The following is a 24,582-nucleotide window of genomic DNA, read 5'->3' as shown; positions in this document are numbered from 1 at the left end:
TGTCAAGTACTGCGATAAGACAACGCGACCACTCGGACACTGCGGACCCCTTCTTCGTCTAAATTGTCAACGTTGGAATCTGCCAGCCGGGCAACGCGCCTTGCGAGGTCAGACCAGTCGCCCCGTTCTCCGTGGAGCGTGTTGGGGGGGAACTCGCAAGTTATCTGTGCGCCATAATTGAAGTCCTCCTTCATTGTCCCGAGGAACATGGCTGCCGTAATACCGCGGTCTATCGGCAATGTTGTGCTGAAGGCCGGAAGCAGCCAGTTAGCCATGTTCTTATCAACCATCCGCTCCTTGACAAGATTAACCAGCTTCTCGGTCAACGCCGGCTCGTCAATGTGTTGAGCGGTGACTCCGTGATCGACGAAGACGACGAGGTCCTGTCTACCCTCATGGACGACGAAACAATTGTGCAGCGCTTCAGCGCGACCAGGTCCGTTGACGAAGAAGCCAAACTACAAGGACAGCTAGCCAGACGTCATCGGGTCGCAGCTCGAGGTGTAGGTGTTGCTCCCAGGCGCGGAGGACTGTGTTGATGAAACCGTCTTTGTAGGCCACGATGGTGTCTTTTTCTGCGTCGGAGACGGATGTTTAGACCGAACTCCGCCCATTTACACCACTTTGAAGAGACAATCCTTGGTAAAAGTCTCCAATTGGTGATGATTTCTGTGTGCATTTGCCCACGATTGCGTCGTGTGGTCTGATCATGGTTGGCACCAAGGACGGGGATATCTGTCCTGAGCGTTGAATCAGAAATGATCGGGCGCACCAATGGGACTTGGAGTTTGTTCGTCAATGACAAGATACTGTTGGCGGGGTTGATTTGCTAGAGACGACTTACTGCTGCAGTGCTGCCTGCTCTTGCTGAACAACATGACCTGTGCCGGGTAAGATCGTAACATTCCATCTCGCGGACATGCTTTGTGTACTACCTTAAGTACCTATTATGGTGCCTCGAACTACCGAATACAAAGTCAACATAGGTCTCTACTTTCAGGTACTAGTTCTCACACATCCCAAGCACTAGAGATATTTGCATTGAGAGCCCCATTGGCCTCACGCTGATCGTCTGCTTTATACTCTGGACAAGTGCTAGTAAGCTAAGTAAGGTGTTTGTTTCATGTCTTAGATCCTGCGATAATTAGAAATCGCCGTGGGCAGACGAAATTCTGCGTGTCAGAAAAGATACAAGATTAGGTTTGAATGGTGGATGTGATATATGACTGTCGAGCTGTGCGCCGCAGCAACTAGGTTTCGGTTTACTCCTAGGGACGGTTCGTGAAACTTGGCCCTGAAGTAGCTAGCATCACAAGGGCCATGGAGAATTTCTGAAAGTATGGAGAGAAGCGAACTCAAATCTCTAGCTTATTTGATTGAGATCTCTTTGTTTTAGCGTTGGTGAAGCAGGGCCTACAGAGTTTGGCACGTCCGTGGAAACCGTGGGAGCCGTGAGACTTTAGGCTAGCGGCCAAAGCACCATCGTCATCCCTAAAGAGGAGGGCCTATTGACTAAACCTAGAATCAATGTCACAGCATCGAAAAGCTATCTGTCTCTGTCTCAGAGGAGGGGTACTTGGTCCTGAGCAGTTCAGGGTTTACATGGGAGTCTTTTGTTATGATGTGTAGGGAATATCGGCTTTTTGTGAGTTCGTTAGTCATTACCTTCCTTACCCCAGTCTAAGTCCAGTTGTTGACCCACACTAGCACGATCATTATCCATAGAGTACATTGGGCACAATCAACAAGGTTGAAGACTAAATCGCACGCGGAGGTATTTCTTGAGAATATACGACTGAGATATAACAGGACATGTGATAATTCAGTATTGGAATAAGCTATGTTCATCAATAAGATGAGGTCAATGTGGACGACTTGGGTGTTTGAGGAATTTTACTTCATTCTATCGATAGGTCGAGCTGTATCCTAGTCAAGATGCGATCTAACTGACAAGAACACTAAGCTGCTTCAGGTAGATATTACAAAACCTGGCGCATATGATATCCCAACTGCCAAATCCAACAGCATTGAAAACTGCGTGACAGTCCTCAGCATTTACCCCTTGCGCCACCGCTCTTCCCGCTCTTGCTAGATCAGAAGTTGCAGGTGGACGTGCTCTGCTGGCGACAGCATTGGCTGAAGCCGAAAAGTCCTACTTCAAGAGCGCACTCGTGTTGCTGTTCCCAAAGGATTAGCCCCAATCTTGACTCCAAAAAAGTGTACAGTCCACTACTTACACCCTGCATGTTACCCTCAGAAGCCTGGCAACATCTCTCAGTCTGATCGTCCATGGGCACAACCTGATCTTGGTCGTTGCTGACGCAGCAGTAGATCGTCTGGGCTGCGGCACTGGAAAGAAGTGTTTGTGGTTAGCCAAGTCAAATTCAGATGAAACGAGGTGAAGTATGGACGAACCTGGCGGCAAAGCAAGCGGCGATGAGGGTGGCGACACGCATTTTGATGGTGGATGATTGAAAAGAGGTTTAAGTGAGTGTGAGTCTAGTGAATGTGGTGAAGAAGAGAGAGTGCTGATGAACGGCTGATGAGTGTTCCCGAGTGCCAGTAACGGGCGAAGTTGACAGCATATTATAATATCTGAGAAGATACATGTATGCTTGTTTGTATTCACTGTTAAAAGACCTTCTTACAGTTCTCTGCTTATACAAAGCTTTGCTCAGCCATGTAAACGAGGTTTACGAGCTTGGCAAATTCAGGTCGGGAGGACCGGGCTAGACGCATCATACCACAACGACCGACTCGTGAGCTATAGTCTAGTACACATACGGCAGGACTTAATTAAACATTCAATACAGTGTTGGGGTAAACCAAGTGATCTACACTATACAATTACACGGATCATAAATAGTATCAACCGAAAGCGAAAGTCGGCCTGCCAATGACGGCGTGGGTGGGGTCTGGGGGCCTTTAGGGTTCAACTCTTCGGGGTATTAAGATGAACCACCATATAGACTCTTGAAACCCGGTCCCTGGCAACTAATTGTGGAACTTGCCCTGTTGCTTCAGAATTAAGGTTGGCCGAGAGTCCGACTACGTTACCGACAAGAAATCTGACACATGAGCCAGGAATAGACTTTGGGCAAATGCTAGCACGTGGACGAGTTTTACGTGCTTTCATGATTTTGCGCTTGTTTACAGTATATGAGAATCAGCGACTCAGAACTGCGGGAGCCGCCTGGGCAAAAAGCTTGCGGGCATGCGGACAAGGAATTGACCCGAATGTCAACTAAGGTAGTGTAAACACCTGAATGAGGAAGCAGAACCCGCGGCCTTACCACGGCCCTGCCGTTGCTCTTTCAAATGAAGTAGATGCACAATGCCTCAAGCTAGACCATTCTTGACATGGAAGGCACATCGAAATCATACGAGGCAAACCTGGCTGCAGTGATATGCAGAGATCGACTGACGTGCATTGCTTTGTAAGGCTGAACTTGCGCGGGTTACACCGTTGGCGCCTCAAGTATTCTAGAAGACATATGCATAACACCACTATGACACTTTTCTGGCCTAATCAAAAGTTTGGCAACTTCGCTTTCGCTTCATTTCCGTACGATTTTAATTCATTTCTACAACAGGAGACTACCAATTGAGCAACATCTCAGCTTTCCCAACTCGTACAGCTCACAGGTCACAACCAAGCACGCCCCGGCAGAGTTTAGCCGCAAGTTCCTTGGCCTCTTCCTCGGTAGCGAGGAACTGACCCTCTCCCTTATCCCAAGTGAGTTCGGTTATCGTGGCATGGCGTTCATCGGTAGGTTCCGTTGCGTCGCCCCCAACCGGAGTCGCCAAGACGATGTTCATGCGAAACTGTTCGTCCCCGGTCCAGCTCCTATGCAAGTGCACCACAAAGTCGCCGCGGGCGTCCGGCTCATCTGCGCGGCACATCCAGCGGTCTTCCATTTGCGATGGCTTGAAGCCTTTGAGGAGCTTCTGGGCGTCGTCGCGAGAGACGCTGAGATTCCATGTGGTAGTAGCGGGGTTTCTCATGGTTGTTGATGTTCTGATAGATGATTGAGTAGATTGGAGGCTGGTAGCGAGCCTCGTGGTAAGACTGAGAAGGGGAGACGTGGGGCGTGAATCAACGGCTAGAAAGTGGGATGCGTGAGTTTTGAGACGACGAGGAGAATAAGGGTATTGCTCGATTTTGACTTCTTGGGACGATGGAAGAGAGCCAATGTGGATTACCTTATGAGAGCGTCGGATTAGATCCATCTGAGCACGAGTCTTGATATACTTTTCGCCTACGCCTAAAGCAGCTAGTCCTCAGCATTGGGAACTCTGGCGGCATCATTTCCCTATTGTGGATTATAAGGCAGTCGGAAGTTTTGCGGTAGGTCAGGATACGCGCGCGGCCTCTGCGGGATCGGAATCGGGGGCTGAAATATGGAAACCCGCTAGGGCCATCATATCAGGGGTGGTCAGGAGTATATTATATGGCACACACGATCTGGTCTGGGGCCATGCTTATCAACTCAGACCACCATCTAATCCACGCAGTATTGGACATCGTGCTGAGAGATATTCGTTTTGTCATCCATGCCGTAAGGCCGTCCTTTCAGCTGCGAGTGATACGTATCATCCAATAGCCGTCGATCTCATCCTGGTCATGATTGGGATCGTCTGATGTGAGAGACTGGGATAGCCATTTTCGGATAGCCCTTCAAGGCTGGCTTTAGGTGCCAAGAAACACTGCGACCGCCAAGAGCTGTCCATATAGCTAAATACGAGACGTGTCTCCGCATAGCTTTGATAAAGTTTTTGGGGGTTAGGAAGAATGCCAACGTTGTTGAAGGCACGTCAATACTGAAAGAAACGATCCATAGCTGAGTCGAGGTGTAATAAATTGTGTATGTTTAATTTACTTTCATAGACCTTTTCCAACACTGGTTTAGTTGGCAATCTTCGCGGCTGTGGCTATAGCGTGTGTCTGGTGACAACTCGTCTCGTCTTGACAGAGCCAAGCTGGAGAGCTCCGTAGAGGCTTAGACAAGAAAACTTGTACGGAGTTCTGATGCCGGCAGTTAGTCTCGGTCTCGGGATGCCCGTTATGCCCATTATCGACCTGATGATGCTCGGCGATTAGAAGCCCGCAGCCAAGATCTCAAGCAACATGTTTTCTTGAGACAGAAACACTGAGGATCGTAAGCAACAAGGTAAGTATAAAGATAGGATCACTTCTCACCAACTTACTTACACTTTGGATCATCACAATCACCACACTCTTTATCAACTCAACTACCAACCTCACCTCCATCTCTTGTTGACTCAGGCTGCTTTTCAAGCCTGTTCTTACACTCTTTTCTCCTTCGTCAACAATTTGTCTTGCCGCTGACACGGTTCATCATCAACATGATATCCCTCAATAACCTTTTCGTTGTGCTTGTGCTCCAACTATGGACTGCAGTCTGCAACGCTCAGTTCAGTGTTTGGCGCGCCGACACCAGAACCCCTACCGAGATGCGCGCCGCCGGCCTCTTCGCCCCTAGAGGAGCCAGCCAGATCCTCCAGATTGTGCCCAACGTCAGCATGTACAACCACGCAGTCGGCGCCGACAACGGCGCCAGCCGCGACAATGACGGCTACGTCTCCACCACCGCCAGCGAGAGCACCGCCGTCGGCTTCCTCAGCAACATGTTCAACGGCAACGGCTACGTCTACGAGATCGCGGCCGCAGCCAACTTCATCCAGGTCTCCGGCACTCTGGGCGAGTTCAGCCCGTACCCCAACGAGCAGGAGTACGCGGCGCTTGGAGGCTTCAGCTGGGACCAGGTCATCCGCTGGAGACATTACACCAACGGCGTTGCGGACGGCTCACTGCAGGATAACAACGAGTATGAAGGCCGCATCTACAACGGCCTGAGACCCACCAACTCCATGCCCAGTCTTGCTGGCTTCCCCGCCGGTCACCGCGCCTGGACCTTGTCTCCTTGGAACGCGTTTGCTCAGGGTGGTGCAGGCTGCGGCGGTGGTAACGCTGCTCGCACTCTCTTCGTTCGCCAGGGTACCTGCAACCCCAAGGAAAGTGCCGAGACTGTTGCTAAGAGGTTCATTGATGAGAACTGCTGGGCCAAGGACCTCTGTGGCTAGACAATGAGGATCAACCATGCTATTTTGGCTTACAATATGGGGTTAAGGTACTTTACACCTGGCGGCCTAGCCGTCCCTTTCGAGGTAGGGGCGGCAGATCGAGAACGCGGCATATGCGATCTAAGCCTAGATATCAACCGTTCTGATAGGAGAGCGAAGGGAACAGGTTGATGGATGGTTCAGGGGAACCCACACAGTCTTTGCCATTGCTAAAATGGCACGAGCTTTACATGTTTTCTCCAAGGTGTTTCTTTATTAGGAGATAGCCAGGATAGAAAGGAAATTTATTGACGAGGAAACTCACGCTTTGTTCCACATGAGTGACCTACGAATCCAGTGTGAAATTCCGAGCGGATTCGTCCAAGATGGACCCCATCTACTCAAGTAAACTCCTTGAGCCGGCAGCCGTCTCTGTAATTCCCACATACGCGGACAGAGTCTTTCCTTCCATCCTAAGGTTCTCATTATATCGCAACACACAATGGGGCTAGACGTCTTGAATACTCCTATGCCATCGATGCCCAAATCGTCTGTATATCAGAATTCGCGTTAATTCTTCCAAAAGACAGGACCAGTTGGCTCCATGTCCTTAGCGAACGACGGGCCCTCTCATCGGAGCTCGAGACATTAGCTTGAAAGAAATCAACACCTCGTCAAGGGTATCCACAGTATCCTTTCTGCAGCCAAAACATCGAAGCTTGTCTCGTATAGTGACTGGGATTGGATGCGGACTTTCACCGCTGTTAAGCCATGAGTTGCTCATATAGGTGAGGTCGAGATCGGTCGCGAAATGAATCAGAGATTCTCCTGAGAACTTTTTACCAAGGATGAGTAAGCACTGTAAGAGCCATGTGAGGCCATTTGCGTTAAAGCCGTCTTCTAGCACATTTCGAAAGTACTTGAACTGTAGTGCAAATTGACTTGTCGATGCCATGCAATCTCCATCTAAGGCAGTAGGTTTAGAGGCTATGGATGTATGCAACAGGTCGGCACACAGGATTTCGGGTATCACATGGGATTTCCTTGGTCGCTGCTCAGATTGAGCCGAAATTGTGCTTTTCAAGATGAGATCGATGACCTGTAGAAGTCTCATCTGTACCTTCCAAGTTATCGGTGCCGACTTCAAAGGCCCCTCTAGGGAAGAGGGGTCTGAAACGTTGTCAAGACGCGATAAGGCCCCTGTGATTTCTCGCAGAGACAGGATCAAGTCTGTCTTGTGAAAGCCTGCAGCTCTGGGCGATTTGAGAAAGATACTCATCAAAACCACAGAATCGCTGAAGTACTCTAGGACGTCCTCGTTGCTTGGTTGGGGCTGAGACAAAGGCTGACAGTATGCTGAGACAAACTTCCCAGTGAGTGTTGCAACAAGACAAACAATCTTACTGCTGACCTTTAGGACTTTTTTATTTTGGGAGTAAATTCCTCTCAGAGAATGTAAGTATTCCCCGGCGTCTCGTGCAGAATTTCGACCAATGCTGATAACAAGCCTTTCCAGTTTCTCCTCGATCGAGAGCATATAGCTATCGGTTGTCATGGACCTGAGCTTAGCACCTTCGGTTATCAGGGCTTGAATGGAATAGATTCGGCACCAGTCAGAGTCCCTGAAAGCTGCGAGCTGTATTGGAGCGAAGCTGTTGAACACGGACCCTGCAGAGGGGGTGTTTAAGGCTTCGCCTTTCGTTGCCCTAGCCAGGAATACGATGCCGTTGAGGTCGTTGTGTAGGACGCAAAAATGTGCCAACTCCATTCGAGAGCAAAATCTAGCCAGTCCTATTGTCGAAGCCCCATGCTTAAGCAACGCTGACGCGAGGTGCCAGTTCCTCAGCAGCATGGCTCGACGAAGGGTGGAGCAATAGCATCCGGAGGCATCGATATCGTTTGACGGATACGATGCACCATCATTTACTAGCCATATTGCAAGCCTGAATCTCTCTTCCGATACGGTTTGTAGAACAAGGTTAATCTCATCACCCCTATATGCTGGTCTCAGGCCCTCCCATTCTGGACGAGGTCGCGTCTGAATAGCGATTTCGAAGTTCCCCATGAGACAGGCACGACGGAAAATTTGGTTCCGCATTTCATCTTCGGTGTAGATCGCATCCACCAATCTTTCTCGGAGGCGGGAAACAATAAGTGAATTAAGTTCACAAGAGTCTGCCAATAATTTGAGGATAGAGTAGACTCTTATATTGCTGAGGGACTTGAGATCCAATTCGCCCTTGAGGCACGAAGTAAACTTTCTTAGAAATATCTCGTGTGGGACATTGCTCTGTAGTATGAAAAGTAATGCCTGAGATGTTGCTGTTGGAGAGTCCACGAAGTCGTGTATAGGATATTTGGGGAGGAGCTTGAATGTTCGAGGTACATCTAGGGTGCCAGGGAAACCTCCCAGAACAGCAACCTGTGTCATTGTCGCATCCAGCTCATATGGTCCAGTGGATTCGATAGATCCTAGAGAGAGCTCGATCGAAGAATTATTGTAAGTGCTTAGGGCGCTGACACTTCCCATGAGTGTCTTGTTGCACTTCGCTGGCTCAATATTGGATTCTATCCATTTGGTGAACTCCAAGGTGTTTAATGATATTGAGATTGGGAGTAGGTGTGAGATCATGTGTGCCTCTATAATCGGACGTGGTAATACTGGAGGGTTATCGCCTGAGGAAGGTGATAGTGAGGAAAGTGACGAAAGTGATTTGAACATCCGACGAAGTGCCACTACGCGGCGGTATTGTAAGAAGAATGACGAAGCATTTTTACCCAAGTCGATAGCATGATCAAACATTGGGATATGGGAGTTTTGTATAGACCAAAACAAGCCTGCAAAAGCAGCAGGTTCTTGTGGTACTTCCACATTGACCCAGGCCGCCGCCACGAATGGAAGGGTTCGGAGATTCGAAATGACAACCTCACTGATCAGATTGACCCACAAGCGTTGAGTGGATGGCTCGATCTTATACCGTGTGTGTAGTAACCAAAATTCCTTTGCATATGCGAGAAAAGGATGGTCGGGAACAACAATTCCCGTGTCCTTAGAATTTTGCGCAAGGATATGCCCAATCTGGCGGCTGCGTCCTGTCTTTGGCTTGAAGAAACTCCCTGCCAATCGTAAAGAACGCCGTGAATCGTGGACTGTTTGACGTATGATCCCAGTTGAGATTTTCCCAGCGTCTATTTCCGGAACCACATTTCTTGAAAGCTTGGTCTCAAAGATCGAGTAGTTCAAATACGTCAGGATGGTGCCACCAAGCTCATTGTGAGCTTCCTCTGCAGTGAACTGCCAGGTCGAGATGTTACCCAGAGAACCTTGGCAAAAGCTCTTGGCACTATGGTGTACAAATCTTACGGTACCCTCCTCTTCATCTGTCATAACTAAACTGCCGCAGAAACCAAGAATATTGTCAATGTTGTTTATCTGTCTTTTTGGGTCAAATATGTCTTGACCTATGGTCACGCTTGCCATCTCTCGTATTTGAGCTGATGTCAATGGTTCATATGCCGCAGCAAGGAACTTGAGGACTCGGACATAATATTTATGAGAGTCTCGGGCAGTTGATCTTTCCAGAATTCGAGCATATGTTGTTTCGAGATCTCGAGGAAGTGACGTGATTGCTGCTCGTATGTCGAAGTCTGAGTTTTCCCAGCAAATGGCATCAAGTTGGAGAGCCACCCAGAGGAACCTATTCTCAAATTAGTAACATGGAAGGGTATCGATTAAGATCAAAAGCCTGAACGGTAAATATTACTTGTCTAAAAGTGGCACTCACATTCCATTTGCCCCTTCGATCAGAGCTGTCTTGATGTCTTGGATCAAAGCAGGATCTTTAACGGTCAAACGACCATCCTTGAGCCGAGCTTGAATCTCAACATCGACAAAGAATTCGATGTCTGGATTTTCGTTGGGAAGCAAGATGTTCCACTTGGGTTCAAGTTGGGTCCTGATGAGTTGATCTGCTGATAATTGGGCCGAAATTCCCAAGTGCCACTTCGATGATGGCTGGATCTCTCTGAGCTGATTTAACACGATTCGACGTTCCTCAGCACAACAATCGTCGAGACCATCCACAATTATAAACTTCTGGTTTTCCTTCGTTGATTCCATTTTCAAGACTTGGGCTAAATCTTCGACTCCTAGGTGGGGTGATGATACGTCATCTGCGAAGACATCACTGCCGATAGGAAAACAGGTGAGGTACTGCCTGGCCAGACTGCCAAGAATCGTCCGGTGATTCAAGCTCTCTGGGATATCATACCGACAGAAGAAGTAAAGAACAATAGCCTCTCTGTCATGACTGAGATCGCTCACAACATTTGCCATCGTGACTGACTTTCCGGCGCCGATTTTGCCACTGAAGAGAACTGATGTTGACGAGTGGAGCCTTTTCCATTGCTCATATTCGCTAGACCTTGCGAGCAACGAGGTTGAACCAAGCTTCTGCATCTGCTTCCAAGTTGTCTGAAAATCGTAGGTAGAGCAGTTATCAAGCCATTTTGACTTCTTTTCGACGTCAAATCGATGTGCTGTAGAGGTCGACCAGCGAGCTGCCAATGCTCGTGCTTTCGCGCTCAAACGAGCCTCATTTTCATGATGCCGGTTGAGCAACAAATTGACCTCCTCATTAATTGACGTAGACCATAGAACAAGATCAGATTGGAAGTTCTTGATGTCTGAGTCATTGAGGGAAGTCGCCAATTGTCCAAATGTTGATTTCCGCGCGAAAGACTGGACTCGATGGCAGATATGAGTGACGACGATAAAATACTCGCAGAGATGGTTTTGCAGCTCTTTGGATTTGGGATAAACCAAAGCCATTGCCTGATGTCGTGGTGCCTGTCTACCAGCGGCCATGAAAAGGAGTGAGAGTTTATCCATATACGAGGAGAACCCGATACAAATCTTGAACAGCCAGTAAGCCACAACACCACCTGCTTGTTTAACCCACATGCAGATATACTCACATGTAAGGTCATCCTGACTGCTGCCCACACCCCGCACGCAACGAGATTCTGGGATCCGCCTACCACCACGTCGCCCAAAGCAGCAAATTGTTGGACTGCCTGGAGCAAGTTTGTCAGACGAGGCCCGAAGCATCGGGAGGAGAGCCGCTTCTGACGAGCTTGCCGATCAATTTCAGCAGTGAATTGCATCACATCGCCCTCAGTTGGGGATTTGGTGCAAGCTGTAGAGCGCTCATTCCTGAATGATGCCTTTTGTGGGGAGTCAAGCGAAGCTTCGAACTCCGAGACTGCTTGAGCTAATCGTATCTCCGGTTTCAAGAGCGAGGCATGACGCAACGCGAGCGCCATGATATTAGATAGGGCACTCTAGGTACCTAAGGTAAGGTAAAATGTCAATACGTGTAGACTCAAGAGTGAAAGATGTTGTCTCAGGGAGAAGTCATCATTTCGTCCCCGCCTCTCAGCCTGATTTTTGTGACTGGTGTAACCGGGCGGGATCATGTGATGGATGCACTCATTGAGCCTTGCCATTGGGTTGATCCCATGCACCAACGACTGCTGTGCCCCCGATGGCGAACCAGTCAGCCTCCGGCAATAGCAAGCACACTGCTAGGCGCCTAGGGCTTCCTTCTTGTAGTATCAGGCTGAGTGCACGCAGTAAGTTTATGTAACATCACAGAACTGTTGACAGAATACGAATCGGAAAATGAAGGAGTGGTTCAGTTCCGGAATGCAAAATAAACGACGGCTGTTCTTCCGGCTTCATCGTAGAGTATCCACTTCATGATGGATCTTTTGTCATCCAAGTGCCCCAGTGACATAACTGCTTTGTCTTGTGTCTTGACGATCTTATCTATCTAGTATTAATAGATACTTACTAATTAGCAGTAGTTTACAAATTGCCCATTCTTACCTTAGCACGTGATGTCAGCAAGTAGATTTCTTTCAAGCCCAAGCTGACGGCACCCTCGATTATGCTCAATCTATTCTGTTATACATTACCGCACGAACACTGAAACACAGACGCACAAGTAAAGATGGAGATCCTCGCTCTCGGTCTTTCATGGGCACTGAACTACACGACCTCGTCGCAGAATATTCTGGACAGCTTCGGCCTGTCGTCTTTGACGGATGGAGACAAGGCACCCTGGTGGCAGCTCTCCACACAGCTATCACCCAAAGCGTCGGTCGTACTTCCAAATGAACCCCTTTTTGACAATTATACAAATAGGTGGCGCGACTGGCATGCACCGGACGTTGGAGTTGTTGTCAACGTCTACACAGAGAGCGACATCCAAGTGACAGTATGTTCTGCGAAAGACAGCCTCTTGTACCCCTAACCGTTCTCTACAGATTCGTTATGCAAATGGGAATGGCCTTCCTTTTCTCGCCAGATCTGGAGGTCACGGTGCAACAGAATCGCTCCATCTAGCTAAGAATGTGGTGTCTATCGACCTTCGCGGCATGGACCAAGTTGTCATCTCTGAAGATGGCGAGACTGCCACAATTGGAGGCGGAGCAAGTGTTAAGGAGGTTGTCAGTACCCTGTGGGCAGCAGGCAAGCAAACCGGTGTGTCATCGTAGAAGTCAATCCTTCCGACTCTCAAAGTTTTGCTAACAATGAAAAGTGACAGGAATTTGCGAGTGCGTTGGCATTTCTGCCCCAGTTCTGGGAGGTGGCCACGGGTGGCTTCAGGGCCAGTATGGGCTGGCTTCGGACCAAGTCATCTCGGCCAAAGTTGTTCTTCCCGATGGGAAGCTCGTCACAGCGTCCGATGACGAGAACCCCGACCTCTTCTGGGCTTTGAGAGGAGCCGGCCACAACTTTGGCATCGTCACTGAGTGGCAGTACCGAGTCCACGATGTCAAGAACACCAAGTGGTCTTATCAAATACTCATTTATCTCGGCGATAAGCTTGAGGAGATTCTCAATCTGACCAACGAGATGATGAAGACTCAGCCGCCGGAAGTTACGCATTGGATGTATTTTGTCAACATCCCTGAAATCGACCCCAGGCGAGTAAGTCCATCATCCCGCAAAAGCGCCTATTTTCGAAGAGAATCATGACCGCTAAATGAGGATAGCCCATCATCTGGTACGCCATCATATCGGACGACACCTTCGAAAAGTCTACAGAGTATGCGAAGCCTCTCTACGATATTGATCATATAAACGTGGAGGCTGGCATGGCACCTATGCCAGACTTGGCTGGCTTAACCTTCATGAGCAGTGATAGTGTGGGATGCGCCAAAGGCTACACGGGCCTGCGATACCCGATCGGCCTGAAGACCTATGACTTGCCCGCCGTCCGGAAAGTATTTGATGACATTGCCGACATGTCGAACCGCAACCCTGAATTTGCCGGGTCTTTCTTTCTCCTTGAGGGATATTCGACTCACGGGGTGAAAGCCGTCGATGAGAAGAGCTCAGCTTTCCCGCACCGAGACGATGATATTTTGGTCACGTCGTACATCATGTACAAGCCGAACTCGTCTCTTGATGAGCTTGCTCAAGAGTACGGAGCAAAACTCAGGGGGCATCTGCTCGAGGCAAGCCACGAGCCTGAGCGCTTGAGGGCATATGTGAATTATGCTCATGGAATTGAGTCACTCGAGGCTGTTTATGGATGGGACGAATGGAGGTTGGAAAAGTTGAGAGGGCTGAAGGCGAAATGGGATCCTCAGAATCGGATGAGGTTCTACAATCCTATTGTCTGAGACTGCAGGTTAAGTATCCTCCTGGCCACCGCAGAAGTAGGGCCTCGAGACGTCCAAAGTTTGGAGGGCATATGTACTATCTACCGAGAAGGCCAGATCAGCCACCTTACTTACAGTCTTATTTGGTGATTGCAAGAAACAGTTTCGTCACAAATTCCCTTTCAACTATTAGTTCATTAATAACATCGATGGAATCGTTCGTTGCCTTCCTTTATTCTATACTACGTAGCTTTCCCGGCGATACGAAGCCACTGAATCATGTTAAGCATAACTCGTTCAAAATCTCTCCTCGCCTACAAGTGCTCAACTCAGGTGGTTTGCCTTGTTAGACCTCAAAAGTTTAGGGTCAATTTCAAACTGGGAGAAATTGTCGACCAAGTCATCCCACATCTTGGGATCGTGCTCATGCTTCTCCTTGCTGTTCCAAGCATAGTCGGTGATGGTGAGAGCTCGGCTCGTCTCAAACATGAAGGCAATGGAGCCGAGCGAGATCTGCATTTGAGGGGGATCCGCCTTGGACGCAGCAGCGAATTGCTCATATGCAACGCCATGAGGCACAAATCCACACTCGAATGAGATACTTCCGGGCTGGAACTCGTCAGACCGACCTCCGTATTCGCCGTAAATCAGGCCCATCAGCTCAGATGCACAGTTTCTGTGGTAGTAGGGCGGGCGATAGGTGTGAGATGCGACGTCCCATCTAGGGGAGAAGATCAAGAAGTCGGCCAGGGGCGCGGCTGGATCACGCGACTTGGCTGTCAAGACACAGAAGATGGACGGATCAATGTGGTCCACAGAGATAGAGCCCACATTGACGAATTTGGTGAGATCGTACTTAAACGGGACGTAGTTTCCATGCCACGCAACCACATCGAAGGGGCAGTGCCGTTGTGTGCTGTTGAAGAACTTTCCGCCGATCTTGTACACGATATCCCAGGGGTCGTCTTTCGTAACCTCGTATGCGGCAACCGGGTGCAGGAAGTCGCGCGCGTTGGCCAGCCCGTTCGCTCCCAAAGGACCCAACTCGGGAAGCTCCCAGTTTGAACCCCAGATCTCTAGGATGTACCCACGAGTCGGTCCTTCGACATTGACCTTGAAGCGAAGACCACGCTGGATAACGCAAATCTCACCAGGCTGCACGTACAAGAAACCGAACTCGGTTTGGATGTCTAGGGCACCTTGCTGAGGCACAATAAGCCAGTCGCCGTCGGAGTTTGCAAAGGCTCTTTTCGTCATGCTCTTATTGCAAAGGTAGACATGAGTGGCGAGACCTTCCCGAAGAGTTGGATCGCCGGAGCCGGCGACAGTCTTGAGGCCATCGACAAAGTCCAGATCTTGGCCGTCAGGGATCGGGAATGGCTTCCACGCCAATTGAGTTGGAGAGACGTGAACTCGGGGGTTGATCGGGATGAAAGTCGACTCAGTGTCTTTGTTATCGGGAAGATCGGTCTACAAGAGAAAAATTAGCGACAAACTCCAAGACCGATTGAAGAATTGAGGACTTACAAATCCCTGGTGAGCAACAGCGGGTCGCGACCGATATAGCCAAGCTTTCTTGTTGGAATGCCTGGGCGCGACAAAGGCCGAAGCCGTCACCTGTTCGGCGTACAATCCATATCTGATGCTTCTCGGGCTATTCTGGCCTCTTGGAATGGTGCCAGCGATAGCCTCAGACTCGAAGCTGTTGTTGAATCCAGGCTGATAAGCGTACGGATCGTTCGGGCGCGTCGCAAAGGAGGGAACTGCTCCGTCTTGCTGCGTCGCCGCCCAGTGGAAGGCGTGTTGGAAGTCCTTCGGCTTGAGATCTTTTGGCGCTGCCATTGTGAAGTAAAGCTAGCTCTGAGAATGCGAGGAGGGGTTGCTGGTGAGGGGCTGACGATGACGACGGTTCAATGGAGCTATCTATCGCTTTTGTACGAAATGCTCCCCTGTCCGTTGCTGAAAGCTTCACCCCACATGGAGCTATCTGAGCTTGAGCAGCTACTCCACACGGCCTTTGCGGCAGTTTGTAAGTTGGAGCGTGTGGAGGCCCGGAGAGCTTCGTTGTCGTGCTGAGACGACCTGTGTGGGATTCCAGTCCAGACATGTCTCTTAGTGTGCGGGGATGTGGTGGCTCTGTCATGACTGACAAAGTCGCCGAAGTGGGCTCGTGCTCCAATGCGGGCACAACGGTTCGGTGTGCATAGAGTGTCCCGGACTAAGAAACACCACCTGTTATGAAAGGTGGCTATTAGACTGTTGTCTGCACAATTTCACATTGAGTTCGAACAGGCAGGGCAGACTTTAATTGCTATCACAACGTGATTATACGCGATGTCGTTACTCAAGCTATTAAGTTTTCTCTCTATTACCATAGTTGTTGCTCACTTTTACATCAAGAGCAGAACAACTGCCACTCCGAAGGGGTATAAGCCCATTCCAGGGCCAAAGGGTTGGCCTTTGTTAGGTAACGCGCCACAACTAGGTTCAGCACCACATCGACAAGTCCAGCGATGGGCTCAAGATTATGGCGAAATTGTCAAAGTTCGCCTCGGCTGGGAAAATTGGGTTTTTGTCAACAGCCCAGATGCAGTACGCGAAATATTTGACAAACAATCGGCAAAAACCTCTGGAAGGTCACCGATGCCGGTACTCTCTGACCTTCTGTCCGGGAGCAACAGGCTTCTACTTTTGACTTACGGATCCAAATGGCGGCAATTGCGAACAATTGTGCACAAGCTTCTTACGCCAAAAGCTTCGGACACCTACAAGCCATCACAAGAGTTTGAGGCCAAGCAACTCCTCTACGATATCGCGACCGATAATAATGACCAAGAGAGTTTCTATATGCATGTCCGCAGATACACGACATCGGTTGTGCTTACGAGTACATACGGACTCCGTGTTCCTAAGTGGGTACGTAGTTGTCTCTGTGTCAAGTCTTCGAAGAAGAGGACAACTAACCGCTAGTCTGAAAATGCAGGACTGCGAAGATGTGCGCCAGATTTACGACCTTCTGAAAGACTTCACCGAAGTTGCAGAGCCTGGCGCTTACATCGCTGACATGTTTCCCCTTCTTGCCAATCTTCCATCGTTTCTCCAGTGGTGGCGCCCGGCTGCCATTCGAGCGTACGGAAGGCAGAGGAAAATCTGGATGCATTACTGGGATGGCTTGAGGACTTCAGTGGCTGAAAAGAAAGCCCCTGAATGCTTCGTGAAGCAGTTCATGGAGTCAGACTTTGAGAAACTCGGCATTACTGATGTTCAGGCCGGTTTTGTTGCAGGCTGTAAGGATCATCTCCAGCTCCCCTATGAATTGCATGTGGAGCACTAATTTCGAGGAAAGCCATGATTGAGGCCGGGTCTGAGACGACTTCTTCAGCATTGAACAGTTGCATTCTATACCTGGCGGCGAATCCTAGAGTGCAGGATATTGCCAACGAAGAGTTATCGCGAGTGATTGGCGACGAGAGATCGCCAACTTTTGCAGACGAAGCCAACCTGCCCTATATCAGAGCAACTGGGAAAGAGGTCCTTCGCATCCGGCCAGTCACCACGATAGGAAGCCCACATTATACGACATCGGACGTTGTCTATAAGGACTATTACATCCCGAAGGACACCGTTGTTGCCATTCCGCAATATGTCCTACATTTCAGCTCTGATAAATGGACTGACCCTGAAGATTTCAACCCATCACGTTACCTGGCATATCCTGAAAAGGCTGGCTTTTACGCCGCTCAGGGAGACGCTCAAGCTCGTGACCATTTTGACTTTGGTGGAGGCAGACGCATCTGCCCTGGCATGCATCTGGCCGAGAACAGCCTGTTCATCACATTGGCCAAGATCTTGTGGGCCTTCAAGATTGAGCCGGCATTGGACCCGAACGGCAACGAACTGCCGGTAGATCTATCCGATGAAGCTTATGAACCGGGCATCAATACACTCCCCAAACCCTTCAAAGTCCGATTCACGCCACGCAACAACAGAAGAGCTGAAGTTCTCAAGTCTGAATGGTTTCAAGCAGAAAGAGATGGATTTTACTTGGGAAGCGTCAAGGTTGACACGAAGGGAATGGTTGTACCATAGTTAGCTAGGTAGCTGAAGAGCGCGACGGGGAACGACGGAGGGCGATCCGCCCGTGTTCCGTCTTTCGAGTCATTGGTTGCGTTTCGTCCGAGCTGTAACATACAGGAGCCACACGTCTGCATGGGTCAAACGGAGCATTAAGGCCAATAGCAACCAGCATATTTGTACAAAGCCATCTCAGATCCAATATTCTCAATGCCGGTGGACACAAATGCGATGAACCCCACACTTTTCCCCGCAACCGCCATGGTAGCGAAGAGTTGATAATAACTTACTGATCAACTAATTGTGCACGCTGCGGCGGCCCGCGGGCGTTCCCCGTGTCCGTCTTGGCGCTATTATGTCGATCCTCAATGACGATGCGGTCTGGTTGGTTGCTGGTGGACGATACTCCAACAAACTGAGTCGCGTTTCCCCATATTCTCCCCAACAACGCCATAGAACTTACTGCTCGTCTTACTTTATTCTCAAGATACCCGTCGCACACCTTATCGACAAACATCTTACTTGAGTTCTCTCGTCCGTCACCAAACTCAGAAACTTTGTACCCCATGTCCTCCTCCACATCCTTGCCCGTCCATGGTCCCGGACAGCTAGTCGCGTCGACCGAAACGGCAAAGGCAGGGGAAAAGCGTGCTCGCAGGACCGCTCGCCCTTACAAGTGTGCCCACTGTCCAAAGGTCTTCAAACGCAGTGAGCATTGCATCCGTCATGAGCGAAGTCACACAAACGAGAAGCCTTATGCCTGCCAGTACTGTTTGAAGACATACTCAAGAAAGTGAGGGACCCTTAAAAAAGCCTGGCACTGTCTGAGCGATGATTAGAGATTAATGAGAAGACAGAGACCTCGTCACGCGGCATGAAAAGACCCTACATGCGGAACACAACAGTAAAGTCGTCGATGATCCTTCTGACGACGATGATGCGTCGTCAGAGGCAACTTCGAGTGAAAGGGAAAATGCCCCTAAACGGCAGCGCGCCTATCGCACCCCTCTGAGCCAGCCCTCGCTAGGAGATGGCCCTAGGAGAGACTCTTGCTCGTCAACTTTAGTTTCCAATAGCATCGTGGTCTCAACGCAGCCTAAGGACATCTCGAGGGAGATTCACCAATTGCGGCAGCGCGGGCAAGCGGCTCTCACTCCGCCACAAACGCACAATATTTCCATTTCGGATTCAGCAGACGCCTTGGACATGTTTTTCGACACCCATCCCGAAACGATCTTTGACAGCAGTCGACCCCAAGATCTACCCATGACCCGAGGGACAGTCTTTGATGACTTACGAACCCAGCTCACGGAAGGAACCACGAATAGGAGCCATGTGCCAAACGGCTACCCTTCGCTTCCAGAAAATGACTCAGCTCTTGGCTCCTTGGACTCTTTTCTCGCAGATCCAATTTCGCAGTCGGTATTGCCCATACCTGAGGAGCCGTTCGACTTCACACATGACTTTGGTTTCCTCGACGCTCCAGATTGGATGGGATTATCGAATACAGGTACTGGCCTTGAAGCTTCGAATGACTCAACTGCCAGCCCTCCAGAGAATTCAAGCGCTTTTGTGAGGAGTCTTCCTCACGCAAATGAGGAGACTCAGTCAAAAGCCCATAAGTCTACGTCCCAAGCCGTTACTGGGCGCAACCTTCCGCGTCTGCTTGAGAACAAGCGATGTACGAAGCCAAGTCTCACAATGGACAAGCCTATGCATGACTCAATTTGCAGAGATGTGAATAAGAGACTTACTGGGCCTGACATATCCAAGGACATCCCTCCGTTGAAGGCTTGTCAGAGCTTTCTCTCCAGTTACGTGGAGTGCTTTCATTGCCACCTGCCCTTGGTCCACCTCCAGACTATTTCGCATGGTGATATTCCCAGTCCCCTGATACTGGCCATGTGCAGTATTGGGGGTCTCTACCGCTTAGATCGCCGTCGAGCCCGGCGTCTTTGGGATCTTGCGCTGAGGCTGATTGAGCCAGTGAGTTGCTACCTCTCTGATCTCATATTCCAGGCGTGCTTAAGAACTGATGATTTTGTATCCTGTAGATACTCACGAGGGACTGTCCACTCTGGGTCATGCAAACAAAGTTTCTCCTGACGTTCTTCGCGACATTCAGCGGCGACAAAGACTTGGCGGCTCAGTCAATAGGGGAGTGTAGCCATTATACTTTAGTAGGTTTTAGCCCATATTCCAGTGATGCTATCACATTCAATAGAGAGTCCAGAATCAATGCTGACATATTTGTAGTTGTACGCAAAGATGCGGCGCCAGCTGCAACAAGACAACGTGGACCTCCTGAGTTCAACATGGGCAGACTGGGTGCAACGCGAATCATGGAAAAGACTTCTCGGTGCCATATATGTGACAAACACGGTCAACACCATCATCTACGGCCTTGGTCCTGCCTTCAATGCCACTCAGGATCTAGAAATTGAGCACTTCCATGATGAAAACCTCTGGAATGCGTTATCAGCCAACGAGTGGCGAGAGCTGCGAGCCGCTTACAGAAAGAAAAACTCGAGAACCACCAAGGACATTCTGGAAGATGTCTTGGCCGAGAACACCGATGAATCCAGGTTCGAATCATACAACATCTCACCATTTTCTGCGCTCATCCTGGTGCATGCTATTCTCATACACACCTGGCAACTCTCCCAACTTTCGGAAACATCGGCGGTTTTCTCCTTTCGTTCAACAGCCGGGAAACCCTCTCTAGGGAGCTCTCTTCTGACAAATGTCTTGATCTCTTTGGACAGGTGCCACGTGCTACTCAAGCAAACTCGAGAAGGCCAGCTTGAGGACATGGACGACAATGACATTACGTCGCTGTGTTTCAGCTCACATGCGATCCTCAGAGCCGCCTACATCCGACTGTTTGATAACACCAAGAGTTTTGATCGTCTCTGTCTGCTCGCTGAAGACCCAAGTACCGTTGACAGCAATGTCACCACGTTCGCGAACACGAAGCTGGAAAGAAACCGCGACTGCGTGAAGGCCATCGAGAAGACGCTGGAGGGTATTCAGCTACCAGTGAAGATGGGTCACATGCTCATACGTAAAACAGCTGCTTTCCGATGGAGCGTAGAGCACGCGGTTGCAGCCTGGGACAATGGTAAGCGCTACTCCACAGGTGGAAGACTATGCATTGAGATGAACTAATATTGGATAGTACTATTCACCACTAAATGGGCTCATGGAATCGAATTAGATAGGAAACGAGGTATCGAGCCCAGTGCAGCTGAACTAGACCTTCTCATGAAGATCAAAGACGTCCTAGAGGAATCGGACTATGATACAGATGAGAGCGCATCCATCGCTGCAGGCTTGGCTAAAACCTGCAGTCTATTCCTTCAAGACGTAAGTCACTCCATCTACTTCTTGTCTTCTCTGGCACTTGACAGTTAACGATGTGTCACTAGGTATGGGTATGGGGTATCACAGTCAGGATGGGCGATGTTCTAGAGCGATTGGCACGGGCATACGAGCGAGAGATGGAGGCTGCAGGGCCTGCCTGTCAACCGCAGAATTAGTGCATAGAAGGCGCGATCTGCATTGTACTATACGTGGGGAGGTATATCAAACGTGTACCGTCCCGCAGGCGTGTGATCAGTCATCAAGAAACCAATGAATAAAATTATGCGGGCATGATATCTCCGCAGAGCTTCCCTGCTACGAACACTCCCGTCCGAGCCAATCAACCTCGCAACTAGTCCACCGTCATCATCAGATAAGACTCGGTTTCATTGCTACCATCAAGTCTTGCAAAGCGTATCAAAGCGCAGATAGAGCAGTGTTGGACAAGACTGATAGGGCTAGCGCTAGAGTTAATATCAGCTGGCGGCATGAGCTGCGGGCTGTGCCACAGTCTTCATGATACCACTTGGAGAGAATGCGAGGCTTCGATGACGCCGGACGTATACCGACCAGCCTGGTTCATAGAAGACAGTCCAGTATGACGTTCCTTCTAGCAAACGCAGCCAATGCTCAAGGCGCGATGGATGGTTTGACGCGTTGCTGACGCGATTCTCGCAGCAACTGTATGTGGGGGAGCTATCGAGCTGCTTGAAATCCCATGCGGGGTAACGTGGGGTAGCTATTAGGAGCTTCATCAGCAAGACGAGATGCATCGCGGGATTCGCTCCGGGTGATCCGGTCACTTGCCTTCAGGGCGTGGAATCAGCATTATTCACCAATTCGAAGTGAAAGCGATAAATCAGAATCTGCTTCAAGCCGTCAAGTTGAGGATATCCGTTTCCGAAGTCTTTGTTGAAGTCTCCGTTCGGTTTGACCCTGGATCGTACATTATCTTAGCCACATTAAATTCATCGATAAAGAGAGCATCTCATCTATCGGTATCAAATCTTTGATCAGCTATTTTGAGGTTCGGAAGCACTGAATAACCAATATGGCCTCAATTGCCCAAGACTTCGATCACCCGATCATTGGGAAAATAAAGGGCCAAGCATCCGACGGCGTTATCCAGTTCCTCGGCCTCAAGTATGCTACTCTGCAGCACTGGTTCGACAATGCAAAGCTTGTCCAGTATGATGGTAGCGGACTCAACGCTACACACCACGGGTGTGTTATCCTCATGTTCTTTGGCAATATCAAATCATTTAGTTAATCGTGTCTGTCAGTCCGCAAGCCATATCCGACCCAGATGGAGTGAAGAATGAGCACATGATCATCCAGAAGTCACTCCCAACACCCAAGTTCCCCGGTCTCTCTGGGACTGAATGTCTTAATCTGAATCTCACAGCGCCTCTGGAGATTGGGGATCTAACACAGGTGCCGGTTCTGGTTTTTATTCACGGCGGAGGATTCGGCACGGGATCCAACTGGTGGCCTCAGTATGATACCAAGCGCATAGTCCAACATTCAAACAAGCTTGGAAAGCCCATCATCGCTATCAACATCAAGTATAACATACTTCCAACGCATGGCTCGTTCTAAGTTTCGCCACTAACATGTCTAAATAGTTACCGTCTCGGTATCCCTGGATTTTTGACATCAGAAGAGCTTCGCAAGGAGGGATTCAAGAGCAATCAAGGCCATCATGATCAGAGGACGGCTTTGGAGTGGGTGGGAAAATACGTGTCGGGATTCGGGGGAAATCCTCAGCGTGTGACCGTCGTAGGTGAAAGTGCTGGAGGCAGTAAGTCTTATCCGTCGGTCCCTCGGCCTTTCGGTCTCGAAACCGAAACCGCATCTCTTACTTTTTTCTAGTCTCGGCGGGCCGTCTATTATACTCTGAGAAAGCTCTTGCCTCTCAAATCATCATCTTGGGAGGCTCGCCGCCGTCTCTCACACCCCTGGATCTCGGAGTGGCTGAGCAGGCGTACAAAGGCGTTCTCAAAGCTTTGGGAGCTGAAGGTGTGAGTTCGAGTGAACGTGTCAAGATCTTGTCAAGGGCATCCCCCGAAGAACTATCCGCGAAGATTGGCAGAAGCCTTCCATTTCTGCCGGTTCTCGATGAAGAAACAGTCCCGTTCGTGCCGACGTTCGAGATAGCGTCAGCTGGGAAGCTAATTCCCAAGACAACTTCTTGCAAAGCTGTCATGGTCGGGTACGCCCCCTTGGATGTGAGTTCCATCAACATTTCGGTCACATTCTCGGCTTAATGTTACTAAACCAACCACACAGGCGAGCATATTTGGGTTTATGGGTCTTTTCCAGCGCAAGAAGAACATCGCAGCCTCTTTCACGCAAATCATCAACACAGCTCTGTCACACCATGCCGGCATTGCTGCGCAGATTCTGCAGGCATACGACATTAATGACACCACAAACGACGATGAGGCTTTCATCCGAGTTCTGCAATTCGCCTCTGATATTGGATTTCGGGCGACGGCAGAGTCATTTGCCAACAGCTTTCACGGCGACTCCTATTTGTTGGAGTTTGCCGAGCCCAATCCGTGGGAAGGGCCATTTAGGGGCTACAGCACCCATGTCCTCGACGTGGCATTCCTCTTCCAAAACTATAACGAACATCTCGGAGAGGAGCAGCGAAAGTCCGCCGAATCATTTGTCACGGACGTAGTTGACTTTGTTCATGGTCAAGCTCCATGGAAGCGGTTTCAAGATGCCGGCGGGCGGGTGGTGTACCAAGATGGGACGAGAGCTTACAAGGAGACCGGGGCCAGCACGGCACGATATGATTTGCTCCTCGAATTGGGTGGAAAGATTGGGCTGGACACCCTCCTAAAGGGTTGGGAGGCATTCCTGTTCCATCAATAGATGGTCCACGGACCAAGTCGGGAGCTTCAGGCGAGGGTATGCTTGTCAAAGGCATCGGGTGGTATTCATCGGTTTTTAGAAGAATCTCCCGTATTTTCGGGACGTTCACTGGTCTTCTACCTAACGGCCGTTACTCCTTGAATATGTGATCAAAACACCAAACACTGGTTGCCTCAAGAATTTCATGTGTGGCACCCTTCCAATATGTCTGTGTGCTTTCAATGGCCATCGGGATTCCTGATCAGTATCTTCACGCGAATAATCACGAGATTTCTTGGTAATTAAGTGATAGTTTAACTGCACTTCAACGTCGAAGCAGAGGGGGTGTGGGTGTTTATGTGTGTCTATGTGTGTGTTTTTGCCGCGGAAATAGTCACCTGATGCGGGGTCGACTTGCGAAGATAGAGGTCCTGACCGCGGGGAAACCATCATTACTCATCCAGTGTCCTCCACTTGACACTTGGTCTTTCGTCCGGTGTATCCTGTCCCACGGAGATGACCTAA

The 24,582-nt window shown here is 49.7% G+C and overlaps 9 protein-coding genes across 9 annotated transcripts; 5 read left to right on the top strand and 4 right to left on the bottom strand.

Annotated features, from left to right (window-relative positions):
- Positions 1-2: 2 nt before the first annotated feature.
- N0V96_002634 (uncharacterized protein) lies at positions 3-921 on the bottom strand (the record flags this gene model as incomplete). The annotated part of the gene is made up of 2 exons (XM_065756583.1): positions 3-387; positions 845-921. The coding sequence occupies 2 exons, from the start codon at positions 919-921 to the stop codon at positions 3-5; spliced, it is 462 nt and encodes a 153-aa protein (XP_065614952.1).
- Positions 922-2,055: 1,134 nt separating this feature from the next.
- N0V96_002633 (uncharacterized protein) lies at positions 2,056-2,456 on the bottom strand (the record flags this gene model as incomplete). Its single annotated transcript, XM_065756582.1, has 3 exons — positions 2,056-2,088; positions 2,238-2,349; positions 2,416-2,456. The coding sequence occupies 3 exons, from the start codon at positions 2,454-2,456 to the stop codon at positions 2,056-2,058; spliced, it is 186 nt and encodes a 61-aa protein (XP_065614951.1).
- Positions 2,457-3,639: 1,183 nt separating this feature from the next.
- N0V96_002632 (uncharacterized protein) lies at positions 3,640-4,005 on the bottom strand (the record flags this gene model as incomplete). The annotated part of the gene is made up of 1 exon (XM_053187329.1): positions 3,640-4,005. One exon carries the CDS (start codon positions 4,003-4,005, stop codon positions 3,640-3,642), a length of 366 nt encoding a protein of 121 aa, XP_053054833.1.
- Positions 4,006-5,367: 1,362 nt separating this feature from the next.
- N0V96_002631 (uncharacterized protein) lies at positions 5,368-6,105 on the top strand (the record flags this gene model as incomplete). The annotated part of the gene is made up of 1 exon (XM_053187330.2): positions 5,368-6,105. The coding sequence occupies one exon, from the start codon at positions 5,368-5,370 to the stop codon at positions 6,103-6,105; it is 738 nt and encodes a 245-aa protein (XP_053054834.1).
- Positions 6,106-12,098: 5,993 nt separating this feature from the next.
- Positions 12,099-13,779, top strand: N0V96_002630 (uncharacterized protein; the record flags this gene model as incomplete). The annotated part of the gene is made up of 5 exons (XM_065756581.1): positions 12,099-12,244; positions 12,293-12,365; positions 12,415-12,631; positions 12,696-13,081; positions 13,147-13,779. The coding sequence occupies 5 exons, from the start codon at positions 12,099-12,101 to the stop codon at positions 13,777-13,779; spliced, it is 1,455 nt and encodes a 484-aa protein (XP_065614950.1).
- A 303-nt stretch (positions 13,780-14,082) lies between these two features.
- On the bottom strand, positions 14,083-15,600 carry N0V96_002629 (uncharacterized protein; the record flags this gene model as incomplete). The annotated part of the gene is made up of 2 exons (XM_053187332.2): positions 14,083-15,228; positions 15,286-15,600. The coding sequence occupies 2 exons, from the start codon at positions 15,598-15,600 to the stop codon at positions 14,083-14,085; spliced, it is 1,461 nt and encodes a 486-aa protein (XP_053054836.1).
- Positions 15,601-16,401: 801 nt separating this feature from the next.
- N0V96_002628 (uncharacterized protein) lies at positions 16,402-17,847 on the top strand (the record flags this gene model as incomplete). Its single annotated transcript, XM_053187333.2, has 3 exons — positions 16,402-16,674; positions 16,742-17,045; positions 17,105-17,847. 3 exons carry the CDS (start codon positions 16,402-16,404, stop codon positions 17,845-17,847), a joined length of 1,320 nt encoding a protein of 439 aa, XP_053054837.2.
- A 2,253-nt stretch (positions 17,848-20,100) lies between these two features.
- Positions 20,101-21,000, top strand: N0V96_002627 (uncharacterized protein; the record flags this gene model as incomplete). The annotated part of the gene is made up of 1 exon (XM_065756580.1): positions 20,101-21,000. The coding sequence occupies one exon, from the start codon at positions 20,101-20,103 to the stop codon at positions 20,998-21,000; it is 900 nt and encodes a 299-aa protein (XP_065614949.1).
- A 1,246-nt stretch (positions 21,001-22,246) lies between these two features.
- Positions 22,247-24,078, top strand: N0V96_002626 (uncharacterized protein; the record flags this gene model as incomplete). The annotated part of the gene is made up of 5 exons (XM_053187335.2): positions 22,247-22,419; positions 22,479-22,760; positions 22,821-22,996; positions 23,068-23,423; positions 23,485-24,078. The coding sequence occupies 5 exons, from the start codon at positions 22,247-22,249 to the stop codon at positions 24,076-24,078; spliced, it is 1,581 nt and encodes a 526-aa protein (XP_053054839.2).
- Positions 24,079-24,582: the final 504 nt, after the last annotated feature.

The sequence above is a fragment of the Colletotrichum fioriniae genome, assembly GCF_027942845.1.
Source record: "Colletotrichum fioriniae strain IMI 355084 chromosome Unknown scaffold_2, whole genome shotgun sequence".
NCBI lineage: Eukaryota > Fungi > Ascomycota > Sordariomycetes > Glomerellales > Glomerellaceae > Colletotrichum > Colletotrichum fioriniae.
This window is presented reverse-complemented; position numbering and strand designations above follow the sequence as displayed.